Source organism: Schistocerca piceifrons, chromosome 2 (genome assembly GCF_021461385.2).
Source record: "Schistocerca piceifrons isolate TAMUIC-IGC-003096 chromosome 2, iqSchPice1.1, whole genome shotgun sequence".
NCBI lineage: Eukaryota > Metazoa > Arthropoda > Insecta > Orthoptera > Acrididae > Schistocerca > Schistocerca piceifrons.
This window is the reverse complement of record NC_060139.1, coordinates 315,585,825-315,607,187: the sequence shown is the minus strand read 5'-3', so window position 1 is coordinate 315,607,187 and position 21,363 is coordinate 315,585,825. Positions and strand designations below refer to the sequence as shown.

At 44.4% G+C, this 21,363-nt stretch overlaps 1 protein-coding gene across 1 annotated transcript in view; it reads left to right on the top strand.

Annotated features, from left to right (window-relative positions):
* The window catches only part of LOC124775355, a 442,958-nt gene that overhangs the window by 398,445 nt on the left and 23,150 nt on the right, over window positions 1-21,363 (top strand). Inside the window, exons 29-30 of the mRNA XM_047250186.1 lie at window positions 4,575-4,577; window positions 8,111-8,304. Coding sequence (XP_047106142.1) covers window positions 4,575-4,577; window positions 8,111-8,304 — 197 coding nt within the window. The remainder of the gene's footprint in view (window positions 1-4,574; window positions 4,578-8,110; window positions 8,305-21,363) is intronic.

The window sequence follows — 21,363 nt, the reverse complement described above, 5'->3', positions numbered from 1 at the left end:
CATCGAAGGCGCTCCTGTCTGTGATGCAGCGTCAAGGGTAACCGCAGCCATGGTCTCCGAGCTGATAGTCCATGCTGCTGCAAACGTCGTCGAACTGTTTGTGCAGATGGTTGTTGTCTTGCAAACGTCCCCATTTGTTGACTCAGGGATCGAGACGTGGCTGCGCGATCCGTTACAGCAATGCGGATAAGATGCCTGTCATCTCGACTGCTAGTGATACGAGGCAGTTGGGATCCAGCACGGCGTTCCGTATCACTCTCCTGAACCCAAGTATTCCGTATTCTGCTGACAGTCATTGGATCTCGACCAACGCGAGCAGCAATGTCGCGATACGATAAATCGCAATCGCGATAGGCTACAATACGACCTTTATCAAAGTCGGACACGTGATGGTACGCATTTCTCCTCCTTACACGAGGCATCACAACAACGTCTGACCAGGCAACGCCGGTCAACTGCTGTTTGTGTATGAGAAATCGGTTAGAAACTTTTCTCATCTCAGCACGTTGTAGGTGTCGCCACCGGTGCCAACCTTGTGTGAATGCATTGAAAAGCTAATCATTTGCATATCATAGCATCTTCTTCCTGTCGGTTAAATTTTGCGTCTGTAGCACGTCATCTTCGTGTTGTAACAATTTTAATGGCCAGTAGTGTATTTAGTTACAGCAGACCTCAAATTTCGTGATCAGTTTCCCTATAGCCACATAACTTCTTCTTGAGGATTACTGACCCACGTCGTGATGGTACAATGAATACTCCCAGATCTGCCACAGCCGAAAAATGAGTCGATGAGTAAATAAAGCATGATATACGCGTTCAGTGTTGCAGAAAGTATTTTGAAAAGATAAAATAAATGAAACTGTATTACAAAATATTTTATAGTATCATTTCTATAAATATTTTCCGTATTTTTGCCAATTTAACGTATTTCCCATTTTATGAATCATTTCTGCATAAAATTTTGTGCAATTATTGCAGTTAATTTTGTAAATTCTAGAGTTTAAGTACTTCGGGAGTGTGGCTTTTCCTGAACGTAGTTTTTTGCTACTATTATTTGTTGTTTTGAAAGCTAATTTCACGTTTGTATTTTTTATTGGGGCGTTTATTTTAGCGAATAGTTCTCCCATATAGTTTCTTGGTATGTAGATGTAGAACAGACGGAAAGAAATTTCATCTTCAGATTCAGAGAATACACGAGACAAACAAATAACAATCAATCCACCTTCTTTACACACTGCAAAAATTAGAAAGAGGAAGTTGAAAACATTGAAAACGCACTACTAATACTGCACAAAATCCCAAAAGGTTGAATCATGAATGCTTTGGAAGAATTGGAAATATACTTACGGACTTATGATTATCACCACGATTTAGTAAATGAACAAACCGATTTCAAACATACAAAGTTTTAAAAATTTTGAGTCAATACTGAAAGAATGTTTCTTGAATTTAATTTTGTTGCTGTCTTGTAAAAAATTTCGAAGATATTAGAAGCAGTTTTTTTTGGCTACAGTCCTAACGTGTAAACGGCCCTGCCTCAGTGGTCACACCACTTTGCGTCAGATCACCGAAGCCTGTTTTACTTGGCTAGCAATCGGATGGGTGATCGTTCGGGCTGTCGACGGGCTGACGAGTGCTGTTGGCAAGCGGGGTGCACTCAGTCCCTGTGGCGCCAACTGAGGAGCTACTTGACTGAGAAGTAGCGGCTCCGGTCACGGAGCGGCGTGCTGACCATACGTGTTTATCCAGTCACCCCTGTCGTCGAGGATGACGCGGAAGTCGGTCGGTACCACTGGGCCTTCCGAGGCCTATTCGGACTGAGTTTAGTTTAATTTAGTCCTGGCAGTTAAAACATTTATTAAGTATTTATATAAAGTATTTTTATACTATTATTATCACAAACAAAAACGTAGCGTCCCAATATTAATGTAAAAACTTTCTTACTGGTACTTATAATCAGTCGATTCCCTAGTAGGATATTGTTGCTCAATCATTTATCGGTGCGCATGCAACAGTATGTGCTTTGTGCTATTTCCCAAAAGGCGCTCATACCTCGGATTCTGTTGGTGGTAGAAAGATAGGCTCAAGTGCTGCCGGCCGCGGTGGTCTAGCGGTTCTAGGCGCGCAGTCCGGAACCGCGCGACTGCTACGGTCGCTGGTTCGAATCCTGCCTCGGGCATGGATGTGTGTGATGTCCTTAGGTTAGTTACGTTTAAGTAGTTCTAAGTTCTAGGGGACTGATGACCACAGTAGTTAAGTCCCATAGTGCTCAGAGCCATTTGAACCATTTTTTTGCTCAAGTGCTTTGGATAACCCTTAGGCTGAGGATCGTTTACATACCCAACAAAAGGACCGTCTTAGTGTCACTATCCTACAGAACAGGGTCAAAGTACGGGTATTAGACACTTGCTTCTGCTAAGGCAAATGAAGAAAATGGTTTTTTTTTTTTTTTTTTTTTTGCGGCTGGTGCGATCTACGGCGGAGCTTGAGTTAATTATGGAGGTACCATTACTTCACGGGCAGTTCCTCAGAAAACCTCAAAAAAAGGAGTTTTACCATCTTTTTTCGTGCAAAAACCACTGATTCCTCAGCTGTGCACAGAAAATGGCTGAAATTTTTACGATATATACCTAAGATCCCGATGTCGAACAACCTTGGAAATTTTAGTGATACGTTTACCCGTTTCCGAGATGGAGAGTTTCAAAGTTACCCTACTTCTGCACATAAACAACGCGCGTAACATCCGGAGTGAGGCGAAAACTTAGTTTACAAAATGACTTAGAACGGAGACATATGGTGTGAAGTGTCTCCGTTGCCATTGAAAGGGTTCTGATAACTCCATGTTTTAGTACTGAAACAAATGCAAAATTTTCGTACACATAAAAATTGGTGTGACGTGTAAAACTACTTTTGCGTTATTTCAGTTTCACAGAAGCAAAGTATCAAAATTTTAGGAAACTTTCTGGTAGAAACAGAGATCGATGTTCACAACTGTTCTTAGAAAAACAATCTAGATCGCATAAATCACACTTATTGGTGAGCAGGCCAGAGGCGAGCCATCTTCAGATCGTATTCCAGTGTTGGAGACGGATCCACGGAGCAGCAACTATAGAAACCTCCACGTGTGCAGTTGACATCATCTGGAGGGTTCTGCAGTTCATGGTCCGAAGATCCCCCTCCTCAACTCAACTTTGGAGTACAATCTGAAGATGGCCCGCCTTTGGACTGAAATTGGTCACCAATAAACGTGATTTCTGTAATCTGGACTGTTCTTCTAAAAGTACAATTATCAAAATTTTACTGATCCTTAAAATTCTTTCTATATGAGTGACATGCCCTGCTGTGGCAAGGGAAAGCATGGAATAGTGGAAACATATTTTCTCTGAGCATATAAAAAAGGCGAATATGCTGCTGTTTAAAAGACTCTGACTGAAAAGTGGGGTACCAGGTGCCTCATTCAACCGTCCTCAGTATGCGAACATACTCGCGCTTTTTTATGCTGAGAGAGAAGGAAACACTGGCAGTGCGAAAGAGAAGAAAAGGTAATAAATACTGGAAGATATTTGACGGTGGTTGTGGTATAGAAAGAGCAAGGTGAGAGAAAAAGAGGAACACATTGCCTGTGGAACGTAGTTGACAGTGACAGAACAGTGCTGGGAAGAAAGTGAAGGAGATAATGCCAGTGGGAAGAGAATAAAGACAAGGAGAAAGTGGTACTTGGTGAGAGCCAGTGATAATAAGAGGCAGAGAGTCTATAATGATGACAACGACGAAGAGAGAAATAGTGACCGTGAGAAAGAACTAGAAAATGACAGTGATAGTAGTAGTATGATAGATCGAAGGAGACTCTAGCTGTGAGACAAGAGACAGTGTCGGAGGGTCACGAAGGAATAACGGCGATGAGTGGGGCTGAATGAGTGAGTGAGAATAGGCAAGTGGTAGTAGATGGGTATGAGCGACTTGCAGCGATGGACTTTGGGCGGAGTGAGTTACAGTTTGGAGGGTTTGTTGGTGTGAGAGGTGAGCTGCATGTTAAAAGCAGATCAAATATGTTGACATGCCAAAATTTTGGGAAGATTTTCTAAAGGTGAGGAAGACAGAATGCGGCAGTGGGTACCTCACTTTTCAGAGTGTTTATCACAGGAGCTTATCTGCCTTTTTTTGTGCCCCGGCAGGAGCACTTTTCCGCTGTTTTTCGAATTTGTCTCTTATTCTTCGCAATGATGAGGCGAGTAGCACAATTTGATGCTATCAGAATACCTTCTCAGTTTTTTGTATACAAGTAAGTTACATAGAATATGCTATACATTGTTTTTTTGATTCTCCTGAGATTTGGCACCTGGAATTTTTGACATTTCTAATCTTCAATAGACTGCAGTACTTATTTGTCCACCCAATCCATCATCGATAGTCTACAATAGCTCACAGAGTCCAGAAAACTATACCCAGGCCGCTGAAACATGTCACTTCAAGGTCACTCCCCAAGCGCCGTAAGAGTTGGTAGTATAACAAACAAACAAGTGAGGAACGGGAGGCGCCGCGTCTACTGAACCAATAACAGCACCGAACAAAAGCCGGTTCCGGCGTCGACGCTACCACGTTGCCGGCTTCCGTGTAAACATTGTATATCAGTGCGCGAACGCCTGCTGTTGTGTTGTGTTACCGCATCGATTACAGTTTTTGGTTGTTATACAATGTCATCAAAACGATGTAGTTCACCAAGCGACAATCCGTTGCGCCGTGGAGTGCCATTAAATAGTCAGACTTCGGTATTGCTACGAAGGACGCGTGAGTTTTACGAGCAACAAAAAGAATTTTTTTCTGCTCATGGGCATGCGTCGATTCCTGCCGATAAAGTTTTAGAGCGTACCTCGAAAACTCTAGGACTCAGTGAAAGAACAGCTATAAGGAAAGGGGTGCTACTTCAAGACGTACAAGATAGTGAAGTAAACAGTGTGGAAGAAAGCCCCTATGAGAGAAACAGTGTGTTTTTCAGTACTCCGGGCAAGAAAAAAAAAGCAGCGTCGTCCTGTTACAGATACTGATTCTTTTCAATCCGATGCAATTCGTCACCACATATACGGATACTATAAAAGGAAAGAATACACCAAAATAGCGAAGCTGCTAATTTCTTTAAAAGAAAGTGAACTTTTCTCAGGGGGGAAAAGAAGTTGATATTAAAAAACAGGGGCTTCCGTTTTAAAAAGTTAGATGGACGAAAACTGTTACTTGAAAAAGCTCAAGTCGTTGCAGTTCGTACCATTTTCTTACACAAAATTGTAGGAAAGGACATACATTCAGTTATATGGTTAGACGAAGCCTGGGTCAACGCTGGAGAATCAGTTGAGAAATGCTGGACAGATGATACTCCGAATAACAACGGTCATCAGCCAACAGGAATAGGATCCAGATTGTGCCCCATGCAGGATCTTCAAACGGCTTTGTGCCTGAAGAACTTTGAGTTTTCCGATCTAAAAAAACTGGTGACTATCATGATGATATGGACCACCCACAGTTTCTACAGTGGTTTAAAAATTTGTTGCTCCAGTTTAGTTTTCAGACAGTGTTTGTGATGGACAATGCACCATACCATTCCGTGATTTTAGGTAAAACTCCCACCACTAGTGACCGTAAAGAAACTATGGTGCAGTGGTTGCAGGCGAGAGACATTGCTGCGGCCACGAGCATGACTAAGCTGCTTTTATACTCGCTCGTAAAACGGCAAAATAAGCCTGTGACGCCTAAATACGTTGTAGATGAAATTGCAAGCAAACAGGGTCACTTGGTAATTAGGCTACCGCCTTATGACTGCCGTTTTAATACAATTGAATTGGTTTGGAGTGAATTCAAGGCGTACATGAGAAGTAACAATAAGATTTTTACTATAACAGAAGTGGAAGGACTGGTACGTGAAGATCTTGCTACCGTAGACGCCACCTCATGGAGGTAAAAAGTAGACCATAAGCACAGATTATAGACGGCATTATAAATGGAAACGAACAATTAATGATTTCTCTTAATGATGATGAGGATGATGATGACCAAGACAACGGTTTTGGCACCGATTCCGATGATACTGGAGGAGAACTGGATGGAATTGCGCTGTTGACATCGTAAATTGGTGAGTGTAAATGTATACAGAATTAATTCTTTCTCTCTGCAATCGAGTAGGCTGTGCATGTTTTGCTTTATTTCTTTCTATGAGTGTGGATAGCGTGTTCTCTGGTATGCTTACGTTTACATTATTATACGACGTTTTACGTGCAGGTATTACGGTAACAATTTGGAACGACTTTTCATAGATATTGTCATTAACATTGGGTGTTTTTATTTCCCAGTTTCGTATACTGTCAAACGCTTAGTCTCCGTCGTCGTTCTCTCCATTGTTAGCAAAAAGGTACTTTGTTGCACTTAACGTAAAAACGTTTATTGTACACTACTGGCCATTAAAATTGCTACACCACGAAGATGACGTGGTACAGACGCGAAATCTAACAGACAGGAAGAAGATGCTGTGATATGCAAATGATTAGTTTTTCAGAACATTCACACAAGGTTGGCGCCGGTGGCGACACCTACAACATGCTGACATGAGGAAAGTATCCAACCGATTTCTCATACACAAACAGCAGTTGACCGGCGTTGCCTGCTGAAACGTTGTTGTGATGCCTCGTGTAAGGAGGAGAAATGCGTACCATCACGTTTCCGACTTTGATAAAGGTCGGATTGTAGACTATCGTGATTGGGTTTATCTATCGTGACATTGCTGCTCGCGTTGGTCGAGATCCAATGACTGTTAGCAGAATATGGAAGACGTGGGTTCAGGAGGGTAAATACGGAACGCCGTGCTGGATCCCAACGGCCTCGTATCACTAGCAGTCGAGATCACAGACATCTTATCCGCATGGCTGTAACGAATCGTGCAGCCACGTCTCGATCCCTGAGTCAACAGATGGGGACGTTTCCAAGACAACAACCATCTGCACAAACAGATCGACGACATTTGCAGCAGCATGGACTATCAGCTCGGAGACCATGGCTGCAGTTACCCCTGACGCTGCATCACAGACAGGAGCGCCTGCGATGGTATACTCAACGACGAACCTGGGTGCACGATTGGCAAAACGTCATTTTTCGGATGAATCCAGGTTCTGTTTACACCATCATGATGGTCGCACCTGTGTTTGTCGACATCGCGATGAACGCACGTTGGAAGCGTGTATTCGTCATCGCCATACTGGCGTATCACCCGGCGTGATGGTATGGGGTGCCATTGGTTACACGTCTCGGTCACCTCTTGTTCGCATTGACGGCACTTTGAACAGTGGACGTTACATTTCAGATGTGTTACGGCCCGTGGCTCTACCCTTCATTCGATTCGTGCGAAACCCTACATTTCAGCAGGATAATGCAAGACCGCATGTAGCAGGCCCTGTACGGGCCTTTCTGAATACAGAAAATGTTCGACCGCTGCCCTGGCCAGTACGTTCTCCAGATCTCTGGCCAATTGAAAACGTCTGGTCAATGGTGGCCGAGCAACTGGCTCGTCACAATACACCAGTCACTACTCTCGATGAACTGTGGTATCGTGTTGAAGCTGCATGGGCAGTTGTACCTGTACACGCCATCCACGCTCTGTTTGACTCAATGCCGAGGCGTATCAAGGCCGTTATTACAGCCAGAGGTGTTTGTTCTGGGTACTGATTTCTCAGGATCTATGCACCCAAATTGCGTGAAAATGTAATCATATGTCAGTTCTAGTATAATATATTTGTCCAATGAATACCCGTTTATCATCTGCATTTCTCCTTGGTGTAGCAGTTTTAATGGCCAGTAGTGTAGCTTTCATTTACACAATGTATTTCGGTGTTGTGGGCGTGTTCGGTGGCAGCTATTGCAATCCATTGTCAACCATACGCTAGCTGTCAAGTGACATGTTTCACCGGTCTGTTATTAGGATGAACACTGCTTATTCCTTTGTTGGTGATCGTGAATGAGATAGGTGGGACTTTGGCTCTTTGTTTGTCCCTCCCTTTGGATGCATGCGCCTCCAGTTCCCTTCTCCCGCTGGCTGTTTACCTGTCTGTCTGATGCGGCTTGTGTGCGGCAGGCTCTGAGACGCTGAAGCTGGGCGTGGCCCGCACGGCCAACGTGCTGACGCCGGTGCTGCGCGAGCCTGGCGCGGGCAAGGCGCTCTACTCGGGCTTCCTGTGGCGGCTGGGCGGCGCGGGCGGCACCACCTGGGTGCGCCGCTGGTTCTCCCTCAAGCGCGACAACTGCCTCTACTACTACAAGACTGACGCGGTGAGTACACCACGCCAGGGCCAGTCGTAAGGCTGAGGCCGCGAAACTTAGTGGTGGTGTCAGCTCCCTCTCTACATATTCACCCCTCAATACGACACATATTTCCCATCTTCCTGAGAGGTCCGGACAAGCGCAGAGGGTGGGATTGCTTGTCATTGAGAGCTCCAAAGTTAGGCAGGTGATGGAGCCCCTTAGGGATATGGTAGCTAAGGAAGGGAAGAAAGCCAAAGTGCACTCCGCGTGCATACCGGGGGGGGGGGGGGGGGGGGGGGGAGTCATCCAAGATGTGGAAAGGGTCCTTCCGGGTGCCATGAAGGGTACAGGGTGCTGTCAACTGCAGGTGGTGGCTCATGTCGGCACTAATGATGTGTGTCGCTATGGATCGGAAGAGATTCTCTCTGGTTTCCGGCGGCTATCTGAGTTGGTGAAGACTGCCAGTCTTCCTAGCGAGATGAAGGCAGAGCTCACCATCTGCAGCACCGTCGATAGGACCGATTGCGGACCTTTGGTACAGAGCCGAGTGGAGGGTCTGTAGCAGAGGCTCAGACGGTTCTGCGACCGTATAGGCTGCACATTCCTCGACTTACGCCATAGTGTGGTGGGGTTTCGGATTCCGCTAAATAGGTCAGGTGTCCACTACACACAGGAGGCGGCTACACGGGTAGCAGGGGCTGTGTGGCGTGGACTGGGCGGTTTTTAGGTTAGACAGTCTTGGGAAAGATAAAAAATGGCTCCAGTCTCAAAGGGTACAGGGCAAAGAAACGACGAGAATCGACCAAGCAACAGTCGGTATTGTAGCTGTAAATTTTCGTAGCTGTGTTGGAAAAGTACCAGAGCTTCAAGCGCCGATAGAAAGCACTGAAGCTGAAATCGTTATGGGACCAGAAAGCTGACTAAAGCCGGAGATAAATTCTGCCGAATTTTTTACAGAAGCGCAAACCGTGTTCAGAAAGGATAGATTAAATAAAGTAGGTGGTGGTGTGTGTGTGTGTGTCTGTTGGTAATAGTTTATCTTGTAGTGAAGATGAAATATATAGTTCCTACGAATTACTATGGGTAGGGGTTATACTCAACATCCGTACCAAAATAATAATTGGCTCCTTCTACCGACCCCCCCGACTCAGATGATATAATATCTGAACTCTTCAAAGAAAACTTGAATCTCATTACAAATAAGTACCCCACTCATACAGTTGTAATTGGTGGAGACTTCAATCTACCCTCGATTTGTTGGCGAAAATACATGTTCAAAGCCGGTGGAAGACAGAAAACACCTTCCGAAATTGTACTAAATGCTTTCTCTGAGGATTACTTTGGACAATTAGTTCATGAGTCCACACGAATTGTAAATGGTTGCGGAAATACACTTGACCTCTTAGCCACAAATTATCCTGTTCTAATAGAGAGCGTCATGACGGATACAAGGATTAGTGAACACAAGGTCATTATAGCGAGCATTTTGGAGCATATACTGTACTCGAACATTATTAATCACTTTGAAAAAAAATGACTTATTGATACATAACCAACACGGATTCAGAAAATATCGCTCTTGTGCAACACAGCTAGCTCTTTATTCACATGAAGTAATGAGCGCTGTCGTCAAGGGATCTCAGATCGATTCCATATTCCTAGATTTCCATAAGGTTTTTGATACCGTTCCTCACAAGCGATTATTAATCAAATTGCGTGCACTGGAGTATCGTCTCAGTTGTGTGACTGGATACGTGATTTCCTCTCCGAGAGGTCACAGTTCGTAGTGATAGACAGTAAATCATCAAGTTCCGCAAGGTGGTGTCATAGGCCCTCTGCTGTTCTTGATTTACATAAATGATCTAGGTGATAATCTGAGTAGACCCCTTAGATTGTTTGCAGATGACGCTGTAATTTACCGTCTAGTAAAATTATCAGACGATCAATTCCAATTACAAAATTATCTAGAGAGAATTTCTGTATGGTGCTAAAAGTGGCAATTAGCACTAAACAAAGAAAAGTGCGAGGTCATCCACACGGGTACTAAAAGAAATCCGATAAATTTTGGGTATACGATACATCGCACAAATCTGAGGGCTGTCAACTCGACCTAATACCTAAGAATTGCTATTACGGGCAACTTAAATTGGAAAGACCACATAGATAGTATTGTGGGGAAGGCGAAACAAAGACTACGCTTTGTTGGCAGAACACTTAGAAGATGCGACAAACCCACTAAAGAGATAGCCTACATTATTACACTTGTCCGTCCTCTGCTGGAATATTGCTGCGTGGTATGGGATCCCTACCAGGTAGGATTGACGGAGGACATCGAAGAAGTGCAAAGAAGGGCAGCTAGTTTCGTGAGGGGTGAGAGTGTCACTGATATGATACGCGAATTGGGGTGGCAGTCACTGAGAAAAAGGCGGTTTTCTTTGCGGCAAGATCTATTTACGAAATTTCAATCATCATCTTTCTCTTCCGAGTGCGAAAATCTTTTGTTGACACCCACCTATGTAGGGAGAAATGATCATCATAATAAAATAAGAGAAATCAGAGTCGAACGGAAAGATTTAGGTGTTCCTTTTTCCCATGCGCCATTCGAGAGTCGATTGGTTGAGAAGTAGTATGGAAATAGTTCGATGAACCCTCTGCGAGGCACTTAAGTGTGAATTGCAGAGTAACCATGTAGATGTAGATGCAGAAGATGGATGACTTGGCAGAGGCGTTAGTTGTAGGAGCCTGTATTTTGGATGTTTAGGAAAAACGTTCTCCCTCGGAAGTCATCTTGTCGCCATTCTGGAAATGGCTACCACGCACTCGTTGCTCGACCTGGGGAAGAGGACGAAGTCACTGTGTATGCTGTCGGGACAGTTCGGGATGTGAGGCAATAATTGATACTCCAGTGAAGCAGCGTGTGTGAGTCCATCCGGTACAAAATGAGCTCGGCACGCTGTCGTGGAGCAAAAGCGGTAACCCTGTTAGTAGAGTTCTGGTAGTGTGCTCCTGTGGCGGTTTGCCCTTTACGACCATCATAGCAACGCACGATGGTAGTCTCCAACAACACGTTGCCTGAAGATGGTTGGGTCTTCGCCTTTGCCAAACCATATCTTCCGCAACTTACTTTCCTTCTTTCTCCAGGGATCGTACTCGATGTTGATCAGGCGACTAAATAAATCATATAAATTCGGCTGACACAGCTGCAACATTTCCGCTGCTGCCTCGGTTCGGCCTAAATTTTGAATAGGCGCGACGAGTTCTGGAAAACAGCCGAGCGCGATCTTTGTTATACTCATATTGTCGTGTGAGCTTTTGAAAACTTGTCCATGACTTATTTTCACTTTCTTCACTGTCGCGTCAATTGTAATAAGCTGGTCTTCGAGCCCCATGCCTTTTCTTCTATTGCACTTGCCTGTTCTTCAGTGCCACTTAGTTCCTTGTGATTTAGATATATTTGACCAAATAGCAAAGTGTTCCTTTATATTGGTCTTCAAATCAGGTGGAGACAGAACGTGTCCCTAGTAAACCCATTCCTTTAGATATCCCCAAAGTCAAAAGTTATATGGGTTCAGATCAAGTGATCTTGCTACCTAATCAAAGTCTCATATGATGCTGCGTTATCGCCGTATACTTCCCAACTCAGTATTGATTGTTAAAGCGTTGTTCTCCTTCAAATACGGAGAACGAATTAGCCCACTATAGTGCTCTTCTTCAGTGGGCGGTGTCATTTTGTTTGGTTCATCAAACGACGTGCTACGGCAGCCTATTTCGATGTGTAGGATGACTACGCATATATAGCAATAAATCAAAGAAGAATTAATCAAGTGCCTTTATTTTTCGAGGCTATACTTAAAACCGTATGACTTCCCTAGTATATGTGTGCCGTCGCAAGGCTACACCTAAGAATCAAAAAGTATGTTTTGTTAGTAATGCTGATTTCATGACATATTTTTATTTATTTGTTATATTATTTCATATCTATCTATAGTATCTATGTTGATGACGATAGGGCGCAAAGGAACATCCTTTTTGTGCACCTTTGGTAACCCATAGAGCCTTGGGGGGTGCAGCAGCTCGAGGTCGGAGCTTCTTGAAGATTTCCTTCGGCAGGCAAATAGGCGCTCCATCGTACCAGCTAGCCAAATACACTCCTGGAAATTGAAATAAGAACACCGTGAATTCATTGTCCCAGGAAGGGGAAACTTTATTGACACATTCCTGGGGTCAGATACATCACATGATCACACTGACAGAACCACAGGCACATAGACACAGGCAACAGAGCATGCACAATGTCGGCACTAGTACAGTGTATATCCACCTTTCGCAGCAATGCAGGCTGCTATTCTCCCATGGAGACGATCGTAGAGATGCTGGATGTAGTCCTGTGGAATGGCTTGCCATGCCATTTCCACCTGGCGCCTCAGTTGGACCAGCGTTCGTGCTGGACGTGCAGACCGCGTGAGACGACGCTTCATCCAGTCTCAAACATGCTCAATGGGGGACAGATCCGGAGATCTTGCTGGCCAGGGTAGTTGACTTACACCTTCTAGAGCACGTTGGGTGGCACGGGATACATGCGGACGTGCATTGTCCTGTTGGAACAGCAAGTTCCCTTGCTGGTCTAGGAATGGTAGAACGATGGGTTCGATGACGGTTTGGATGTACCGTGCACTATTCAGTGTCCCCTCGACGATCACCAGTGGTGTACGGCCAGTGTAGGAGATCGCTCCCCACACCATGATGCCGGGTGTTGGCCCTGTGTGCCTCGGTCGTATGCAGTCCTGATTGTGGCGCTCACCTGCACTGCGCCAAACACGCATACGACCATCATTGGCACCAAGGCAGAAGCGACTCTCATCGCTGAAGACGACACGTCTCCATTCGTCCCTCCATTCACGCCTGTCGCGACACCACTGGAGGCGGGCTGCACGATGTTGGGGCGTGAGCGGAAGACGGCCTAACGGTGTGCGGGACCGTAGCCCAGCTTCATGGAGACGGTTGCGAATGGTCCTCGCCGATGCCCCAGGAGCAACAGTGTCCCTAATTTGCTGGGAAGTGGCGGTGCGGTCCCCTACGGCACTGCGTAGGATCCTACGGTCTTGGCGTTCATCCGTGCGTCGCTGCGGTCCGGTCCCAGGTCGACGGGCACGTGCACCTTCCGCCGACCACTGGCGACAACATCGATGTACTGTGGAGACCTCACGCCCCACGTGTTGAGCAATTCGGCGGTACGTCCACCCGGCCTCCCGCATGCCCACTATACGCCCTCGCTCAAAGTCCGTCAACTGCACATACGGTTCACGTCCACGCTGTCGCGGCATGCTAGCAGTGTTAAAGACTGCGATGGAGCTCCGTATGCCACGGCAAACTGGCTGACACTGACGGCGGCGGTGCACAAATGCTGGGCAGCTAGCGCCATTCGACAGCCAACACCGCGGTTCCTGGTGTGTCCGCTGTGCCGTGCGTGTGATCATTGCTTGTACAGCCCTCTCGCAGTGTCCGGAGCAAGTATGGTGGGTCTGACACACCGGTGTCAATGTGTTCTTTTTTCCATTTCCAGGAGTGTATTTAACGGCGGAATTAAGCCCTCATGTCGGTAAATGTCAGCATCACATCAGGAATTCTGTACATTTCATTCAATGGCTGCAGGAGCTGCGCCCCCGTAACCAGGACCTCATGGTGAGCTTCGATGTGGTCTCGCTTTTGAGCAGAGTAGTCTTGATTAGGGATAAATTCAACCCGACAATGACTAATCTTTTCGAATTTGTTCTCACATCAACATTCTTTCTCTTCGATGGAAACTATTACGAACAAACGGATGGTATTGACATTGGTTGTCCCCTGTCACCAGTGGTAGCAAACTTGTTTATGGAGGACTTCGAAGAGAAAGCACTGGAAACTGCAGCACTGAAGCCTATGTGCTTTTACAGAAATGTTGACGACACATTTGTGATATGGCCACCTGGAAGAGAAAAACTTCAAAGTTTATCCAACACCTGAATTCTCTGCATCCTAACATCAAATTCACCTTGGAGGTGGAAGAGAATGGTCAACTCCAGTTTCTGTACGTCCTAGTCAAGCGCAAAGCGGATGGCACCTTGGGACACAGTGTATACAGGAAAGAAACCCACACTGATCTGTATCTCCACGCTACCAGCTGCCATCATCCTTCACAGCGTGAGGCTGTACTGCAAACACTGGTACGCAGGGCCCGCGCAATATCGGACGAGGAATGCCTACAAGGAGAACTTAACCACCTTAAGGACGTTTTATGAAGAACGGATATAACGAGAGTCAAATTCGACGTGCTTTCAGGCAGAATGCACAAGCCCAGCAGAGAGAGAACGAAGAGGACGAGAAGAGAACGGCGTACCTGCCTTACGCCGGCAAAGTATCCAACAAAATCGACAGAATTCTGGCTCGGTGTAACATAAAATGTGTCTTCCGCCCACCTCCGAAAACGCGTGCTCTGCTAGGTACAGTAAAATATGACCTGAGGCTCCGCAAACCGAGTGTTTACCGTATTCCGTGTAAATGCGGTAAGGCATACATCGGGCAAACTGTACGGGCAATCGAAGAAAGCTGCCAGGAACACAGAAGGCACACTGAACGAAGTAGCTTACAAAGTATGCGGTTGCGGAACATTACATGGATACTGGAGATACTATGGAGTACGCGAAAACGGAAGTTTTACGGCAGGCCTCGTCTTTTTGGGACAGTGTTCTGAATAAGGCGATTGATATACGTGTAGCTGATGGGCTGATCAACAGAGACGCCGGGTTCAACCTCAGCAAAGCCTGGGACCCAACACTCGGCCAACTAAAAGCACAGCGCCGACCCAGAGCGACTTCCGCGACCGACGAAGGCCACAGGACATCTGATGGTCCACAGTTCGCATCCAGCAGCCAGCAGCCCGCCCCTCCCCACCACCACTCCACGCAGCGCTGCGTGCGGCATGACGCGGGGGAAGGGGTGGGGTGCGATCAGAGTATAAAGGGGAGGAGATTCAGCGGAGACGCTCAGTCTGCAGGTATCACCTGAAGATGACGCCAAGGAACGCTGTCGAAATATCGTGGTTTGAAAACGACTGCACCCGGCTGGAGACCCGAGAACAGTACAAACAGATATTTGTAGTCTTCAATCCGCTCCAGTTCCATAAAGATCGGAAATCGGACACATGTTCATGGAACTTTGACAGTTTATTTTGACATGTGGGATCGCCTCACAATTTATGTGACATTCCTTCTGAATTATCCTGTATGCTTCATACAAGTTTGAGACTTCAAAAGGTGTCTAGGACTATATAGTTTCATATGATTAAACTATTTTTGTGATGCCAAAATATATGCCATAACGGCCATGCAGTGAGTGCCATCTGGAAAACTCCTTTCCTTAGGGTTTTAGGGAGTACATTTTAATCAGTTCCCACTCACATCTCACGACATTAAGACAGGCAACCCACTATGTATTTATGTATATTGGATATGTTCATTTTTGCTATTTTTTGATCCATAAGATATTGTATGTCATATATTTCGTCATGTGCTACTTTCATTCACTTGTCATGGTGTACTGACTAGATGTCATGACATATTTCTCCTGTATATGCATTTTACTGTGGATCCTTTGAAAATGGAGTAACGCCAAACATGTAAGGTGTAACAAAGGCAATAAAAACTATAGATGAAATGTATTCGCAGTTGCGAATATGGACAGCCATCAGATGTACGAGGGCAGTTCAATAAGTAATGCAACACTTTTTTTTCTCGGCCAGTTTTGCTTGAAAAAACCGGAAATTTCTTGTGGAATATTTTCAAACATTCCCGCTTCGTCTCGTATAGTTTCATTGACTTCCGACAGGTGGCAGCGCTGTACGGTGCTGTTAAAATGGCGTCTGTAACGGATGTGCGTTGCAAACAACGGGCAGTGATCGAGTTTCTTTTGGCGGAAAACCAGGGCATCTCAGATATTCATAGGCGCTTGCAGAATGTCTACGGTCATCTGGCAGTGGACAAAAGCACGGTGAGTCGTTGGGCAAAGCGTGTGTCATCATCGCCGCAAGGTCAAGCAAGACTGTCTGATCTCCCGCGTGCGGGCCGGCCGTGCACAGCTGTGCGAACACACTCGTTCGAGATGTTCGACGGATCACCATCAAACAACTCAGTGCTCAACTTGACATCTCTGTTGGTAGTGCTGTCACAATTGTTCACCAGTTGGGATATTCAAAGGTTTCTTCCCGCTGGGTCCCTCGTTGTCCAACCGAACACCATAAAGAGCAAAGGAGAACCATCTGTGCGGAATTGCTTGCTCGTCATGTGGCTGAGGGTCACAATTTCTTGTCAAAGATTGTTACAGGCGATGAAACATGGGTTCATCACTTCAAACCTGAAACAAAACGGCAATCAATGGAGTGGCGCCACACCCACTCCCCTACCAAGAAAAGGTTTAAAGCCATACCCTCAGCCGGTAAAGTCATGGTTACAGTCTTCTGGGACGCTGAAGGGGTTATTCTGTTCGATGTCCTTCCCCATGGTCAAACGATCAACTTTGAAGTGTATTGTGCTACTCTTCAGAAATTGAAGAAACGACTTCAGCGTGTTCGTAGGCACAAAAATCTGAACGAACTTCTCATTCTTCATGACAACGCAAGACCTCACACAAGTCTTCGCACCCGAGAGGAGCTCACAAAACTTCAGTGGACTGTTCTTCCTCATGCACCCTACAGCCCCGATCTCGCACCGTCGGATTTCCATATGTTTGGCCCAATGAAGGAATCCGTGGGAGGCACTACGCGGATGATGAAGAAGTTATTGATGCAGTACGACGTTGGCTCCGACATCGACCAGTGGAATGGTACCGTGCAGGCATACAGGCCCTCATTTCAAGGTGGCGTAAGGCCGTAGCATTGAATGGAGATTACGTTGAACAATAGTGTTGTGTAGCTAAAAGATTGGGGAATAACCTGGTGTATTTCAATGCTGAATAAAACAACCCCTGTTTCATAAAAAAATGTGTTGCATTACTTATTGAACTGCCCTCGTATAATGGAATTACGACAGTGAAAATTTGCGCAGGACCGGGAATAAAAACCGGATTTACCGCTTAGGCCTGTATTACTGTATCAAATTTCTTTGTCAAATTTGGTATGTCAAATATTTTTGTCAGAGAAGTTTGATGGTGTAATAGGACACTTTGTCAAATCTCGTCTGTCGTCAAATAAATTTGATCAAATCTAGGGCCTCGCTGTAAATTTGATCATAAAAGTCGCTTGTCTTCTGTTCACTGCAATATGACATGTTACGACGTGGAGCGCTAGCATTGCTGCAACGTTCTGTCATCTGTAGTGTGTTTATAAACATGGCCGGTAAATGCAATTGGTTTGTACTGACAATTACAAATTTAATAGAGATGTATGAAGCTGATTAGGCGCTTTGCAACGCGAGGTACCCTGAAAACAAAAATAGATTAAGAAGATTGGAGACCTAAACTAACCTAACCTAACTCTCTCCCGTAGCAAGGAATCGGAGTGTTACAGTGAGCCTGTCTTCTGCAGATATAGCAGATCGTAAGTGAGTATTGTGCTTTGTGATATGAGGATACACTTCATTGAGCCATTACTGAAATGTATGCTCCTCCATTCTTAAGTAATTTATGTACGACTTGACGTCCTCCACCACAAGCTCAGGTAACAAGTTTTGTTGAATGCTTTTATCGTCTCGTCGTAAAACCCACGGCTTCACCGAGGTACGTTTCCTTTTTTTCCCCCCTCTTCTCTTCCACATGTGCACACAGTGCAATTGTGGCACATGCAACTGCTGCGGTTAATAACAAGTTGTTGTTGTCAGCCATCTTGAACTTTGACGAAAAATTTGATGAGAGTGTAATACCCCTTTTTAGCGCCACATCAAAGATCTTTGTCAAATAAATTTGATGAGTGTTTCATCATATCTTTGATCAAATCTTTGACAAAGAAATTTGATAGTGTAATACCGGCCTTATCGCGAGCGGTTGCCGAACACAACTCACTGCCAAATCCAAACTTCCATATGTCGTAAATCATGTGTCTACAACCTGTACTCGTACATCCGTTGTGTATATATCCGTACAGGGGAGACATTTTACTTGAATATCGCTTGCCCGGTGTCTGCGGACAAATACCAGGTTGCAGTGCCTGTGTTTTTCCTAATTACGTGCATGCATGTCCGAACGGTCATTGCATCATAATTCGAAATAACACAGGCACTGTAATATCGTAATAAAAACTACGGTCCAAGACAAAAAGTGTTACTATAGTATTTGACTTACTGGGTTAAACCTTCAAGATTTTCGCTCTTAATGGCTAGATTATGACAGCATTTCCAGTTCTTAAATTCGACCAATAACTGTATGAAATCGCGAAAATCGAATTTTAATTCCCGACAGTTAGCCGTTTAGTGATATATATAATTCAACGGATTATTTCTGTTTCCTTTCTTGTGTACTTGTGTGATCTGCGTAAGTTTCTATTCTTTGGGTACGAATGTTTTGTCTAGGGAGCGAATGAATATGATTCCTAAAAATGGAGCTGTTTCGTTAGCATACGGCACATCTACATCTACATCTACATGGATGCTCTGCAAATCACGTTTAATTGCTTGGCAGAGGGTTCATCGAACCACCTCCACAATTTTCTATTATTCCAATCTCGTATAGCGTGCGGAAAAAACGAACACCTACATCTTTCCGTACGAGCTCTGATTTCCTTATTTTATCGTGGTCATCGTGTCTGCCTGTGTAGGTCGGTGTCAACAAAATATTTTCGCATTCGGAGGAGAAAGTTGGTGATTGACATTTCGTGAGAAGATTCCGTCGCAACGAAAAACACCCTTTTTTTTAATGATGTCCAGCCCAAATCCTGTATCATTTCTGTGACACTCTCTTCCATATTTCGCGATATTACAAATCGTGCTGTCTTTCTTTGAACTTTTTCGATGTACTCCGTCAGTGCTATCTGGTAAGGATCCCACACCGCACAGCAGCATTCTAAAAGACGACGGATAAGCGTAGTGTAGGCAGTCTCAGTAGTAGGTCTGTTACATTTTTTAAGTGTCCTACCAATAAAACGCAGTCTTTGGCTAGCGTTCACCGCAACATTTTCTATGTGTTCCTTCCAATTTAAGTTCTCCGTAATTATAATATCTAGGTATTTAGTTGAATTTGCGGCTTTTAGATTAGATTGATTTATCGTGTAACCGAAGTTTAACGAGTTCCTTTTAGCACTCATGTGGATGATGTAGCTGAACCGGTTTATAGTATTTCGTGACTTTAATTACTTATAAATGATATTTCCGGTATCTCAAAAAAAATTTAAAACCAGTTACCTACTGTCAGCGTAACAATTCGTTTGATCTCAGAAATGATTATCCCGGCTACTATTTGTCACTCTGCTAAGATCTGCTAAGGAAATCTCCACTTGACGTTGTGGAGAAATGTTGTCTGTAAAGTCCTGTGAGTGACATTAAATTGCATATCATTTATCAGACTTTACACAACTGTTGCTTAAGATGGAAGCACTTTTCTCTAGCAAAAGGAACAATTAGTCACAAAGTACTACCCGCACACAACACTGACGTATGTCTCCTATTAAAATATTTCGTGTAAATCGGCCGAAATAATTAGGCTTCACACATCAGCAAATAAGAAATTGATATTCCGTAACGTGCTGTGAGCACTATTTTTAAATATTCAATCTGAGTTGAATTCTGTCTTTTAAAGTAGGTTCGGGACCACAGGTGAACATTTATTTGCATTCATTTCTATCTAACAACATTTATGTTTGTTAAAATTCTCAATTCAAAACTACCGCGGAGACATTTTTGCTAAGATGGCAGGGGACGGACGATAGTCAATTTGTCTATTGTTATTCTCGATTCCTTTTATATCAAGTTAATATATTCAGATAAAAGTCTTTAAGCCTTTTGTTCTCTATTCTTTAGCATTTAAAATTATTCTCAATGAAAAATGTTTTATATTTTTGATACCAGCTACTAGTAAACTCCGCTGGAAGTTACTAGCGCTAATGGCTGCGCTCCTAATTGCGGGGCTGAAAATTAACACTAAAGACATTGATTAGATTGGATTACTATTGAAATAAATACAAATCCACGTCTAGACAATAGCGACTTTATTTTTCAAATAATAATTAACAATATAGTTACAGGTTTTCTCTTTACAGACCTCACACGTCTCACGTCCGAACAGTTTAACGGTTAGGGCAGGAAGAACAACTGAACCGCAGTTATCACAGATAACAAAAAAATTATAATTGTCGTTGTCCATCAATGTAGTTCTCTGATAATAGTTTTAATGCACACAGAAATTAAATTATTATAGTAATAATGAAATAATTAACGTCATTTTTATACGATAGGCATTTTTTTACGTAGTATCGATAACATTTGTTGAAGTTTGTACAGTTAGTTCATTTTAACATCTATTGGCTGTAACATAGTGTCGTGATATTACAATGACCTCACACTTTTCGTTATTTAGGGTCAATTGCCACTTTTCGCACCATTCAGATATCTTTTCTAAATCGTTTTGCAGTTTGTTTTGATCTTCTGATGACTTTATTAGTCGATAAACGACAGCGTCATCTGCAAACAACCGAAGACGGCTGCTCAGATTGTCCCAAATCGTTTATGTAGATAACGAACAGCAAAGGGGCTATAACACTACGTTGGGGAAATCACTACTGTTTCACTCGACGACTTTCCGTCAGTTACTACGAACTTTGACGTCTCTGATAGGAAATCACAAATCTAGTTAGCGCCGGCTGGAGTGGCCGAGCGGTTCTAGGCGCTTCAGTCTGGAACCGCGCGACCGCTACGGTCGCACGTTCGAATCCTGCCCCGGGCATGGATGTGTGTGATGTCTTTAGGTTAGTTACGTTTAACTAGTTCTAAGTTCTAGGGGACTGATGACCTCAGGTGTTAAGTCCCATAGTGCTCAGAGTCATTTGAACCATTTTTGAACAAATCCAGTTACATAAGTAGGACGATATTCCACAAGTACGCAAATTCACTACGAGCCGCTTGTGTGGTG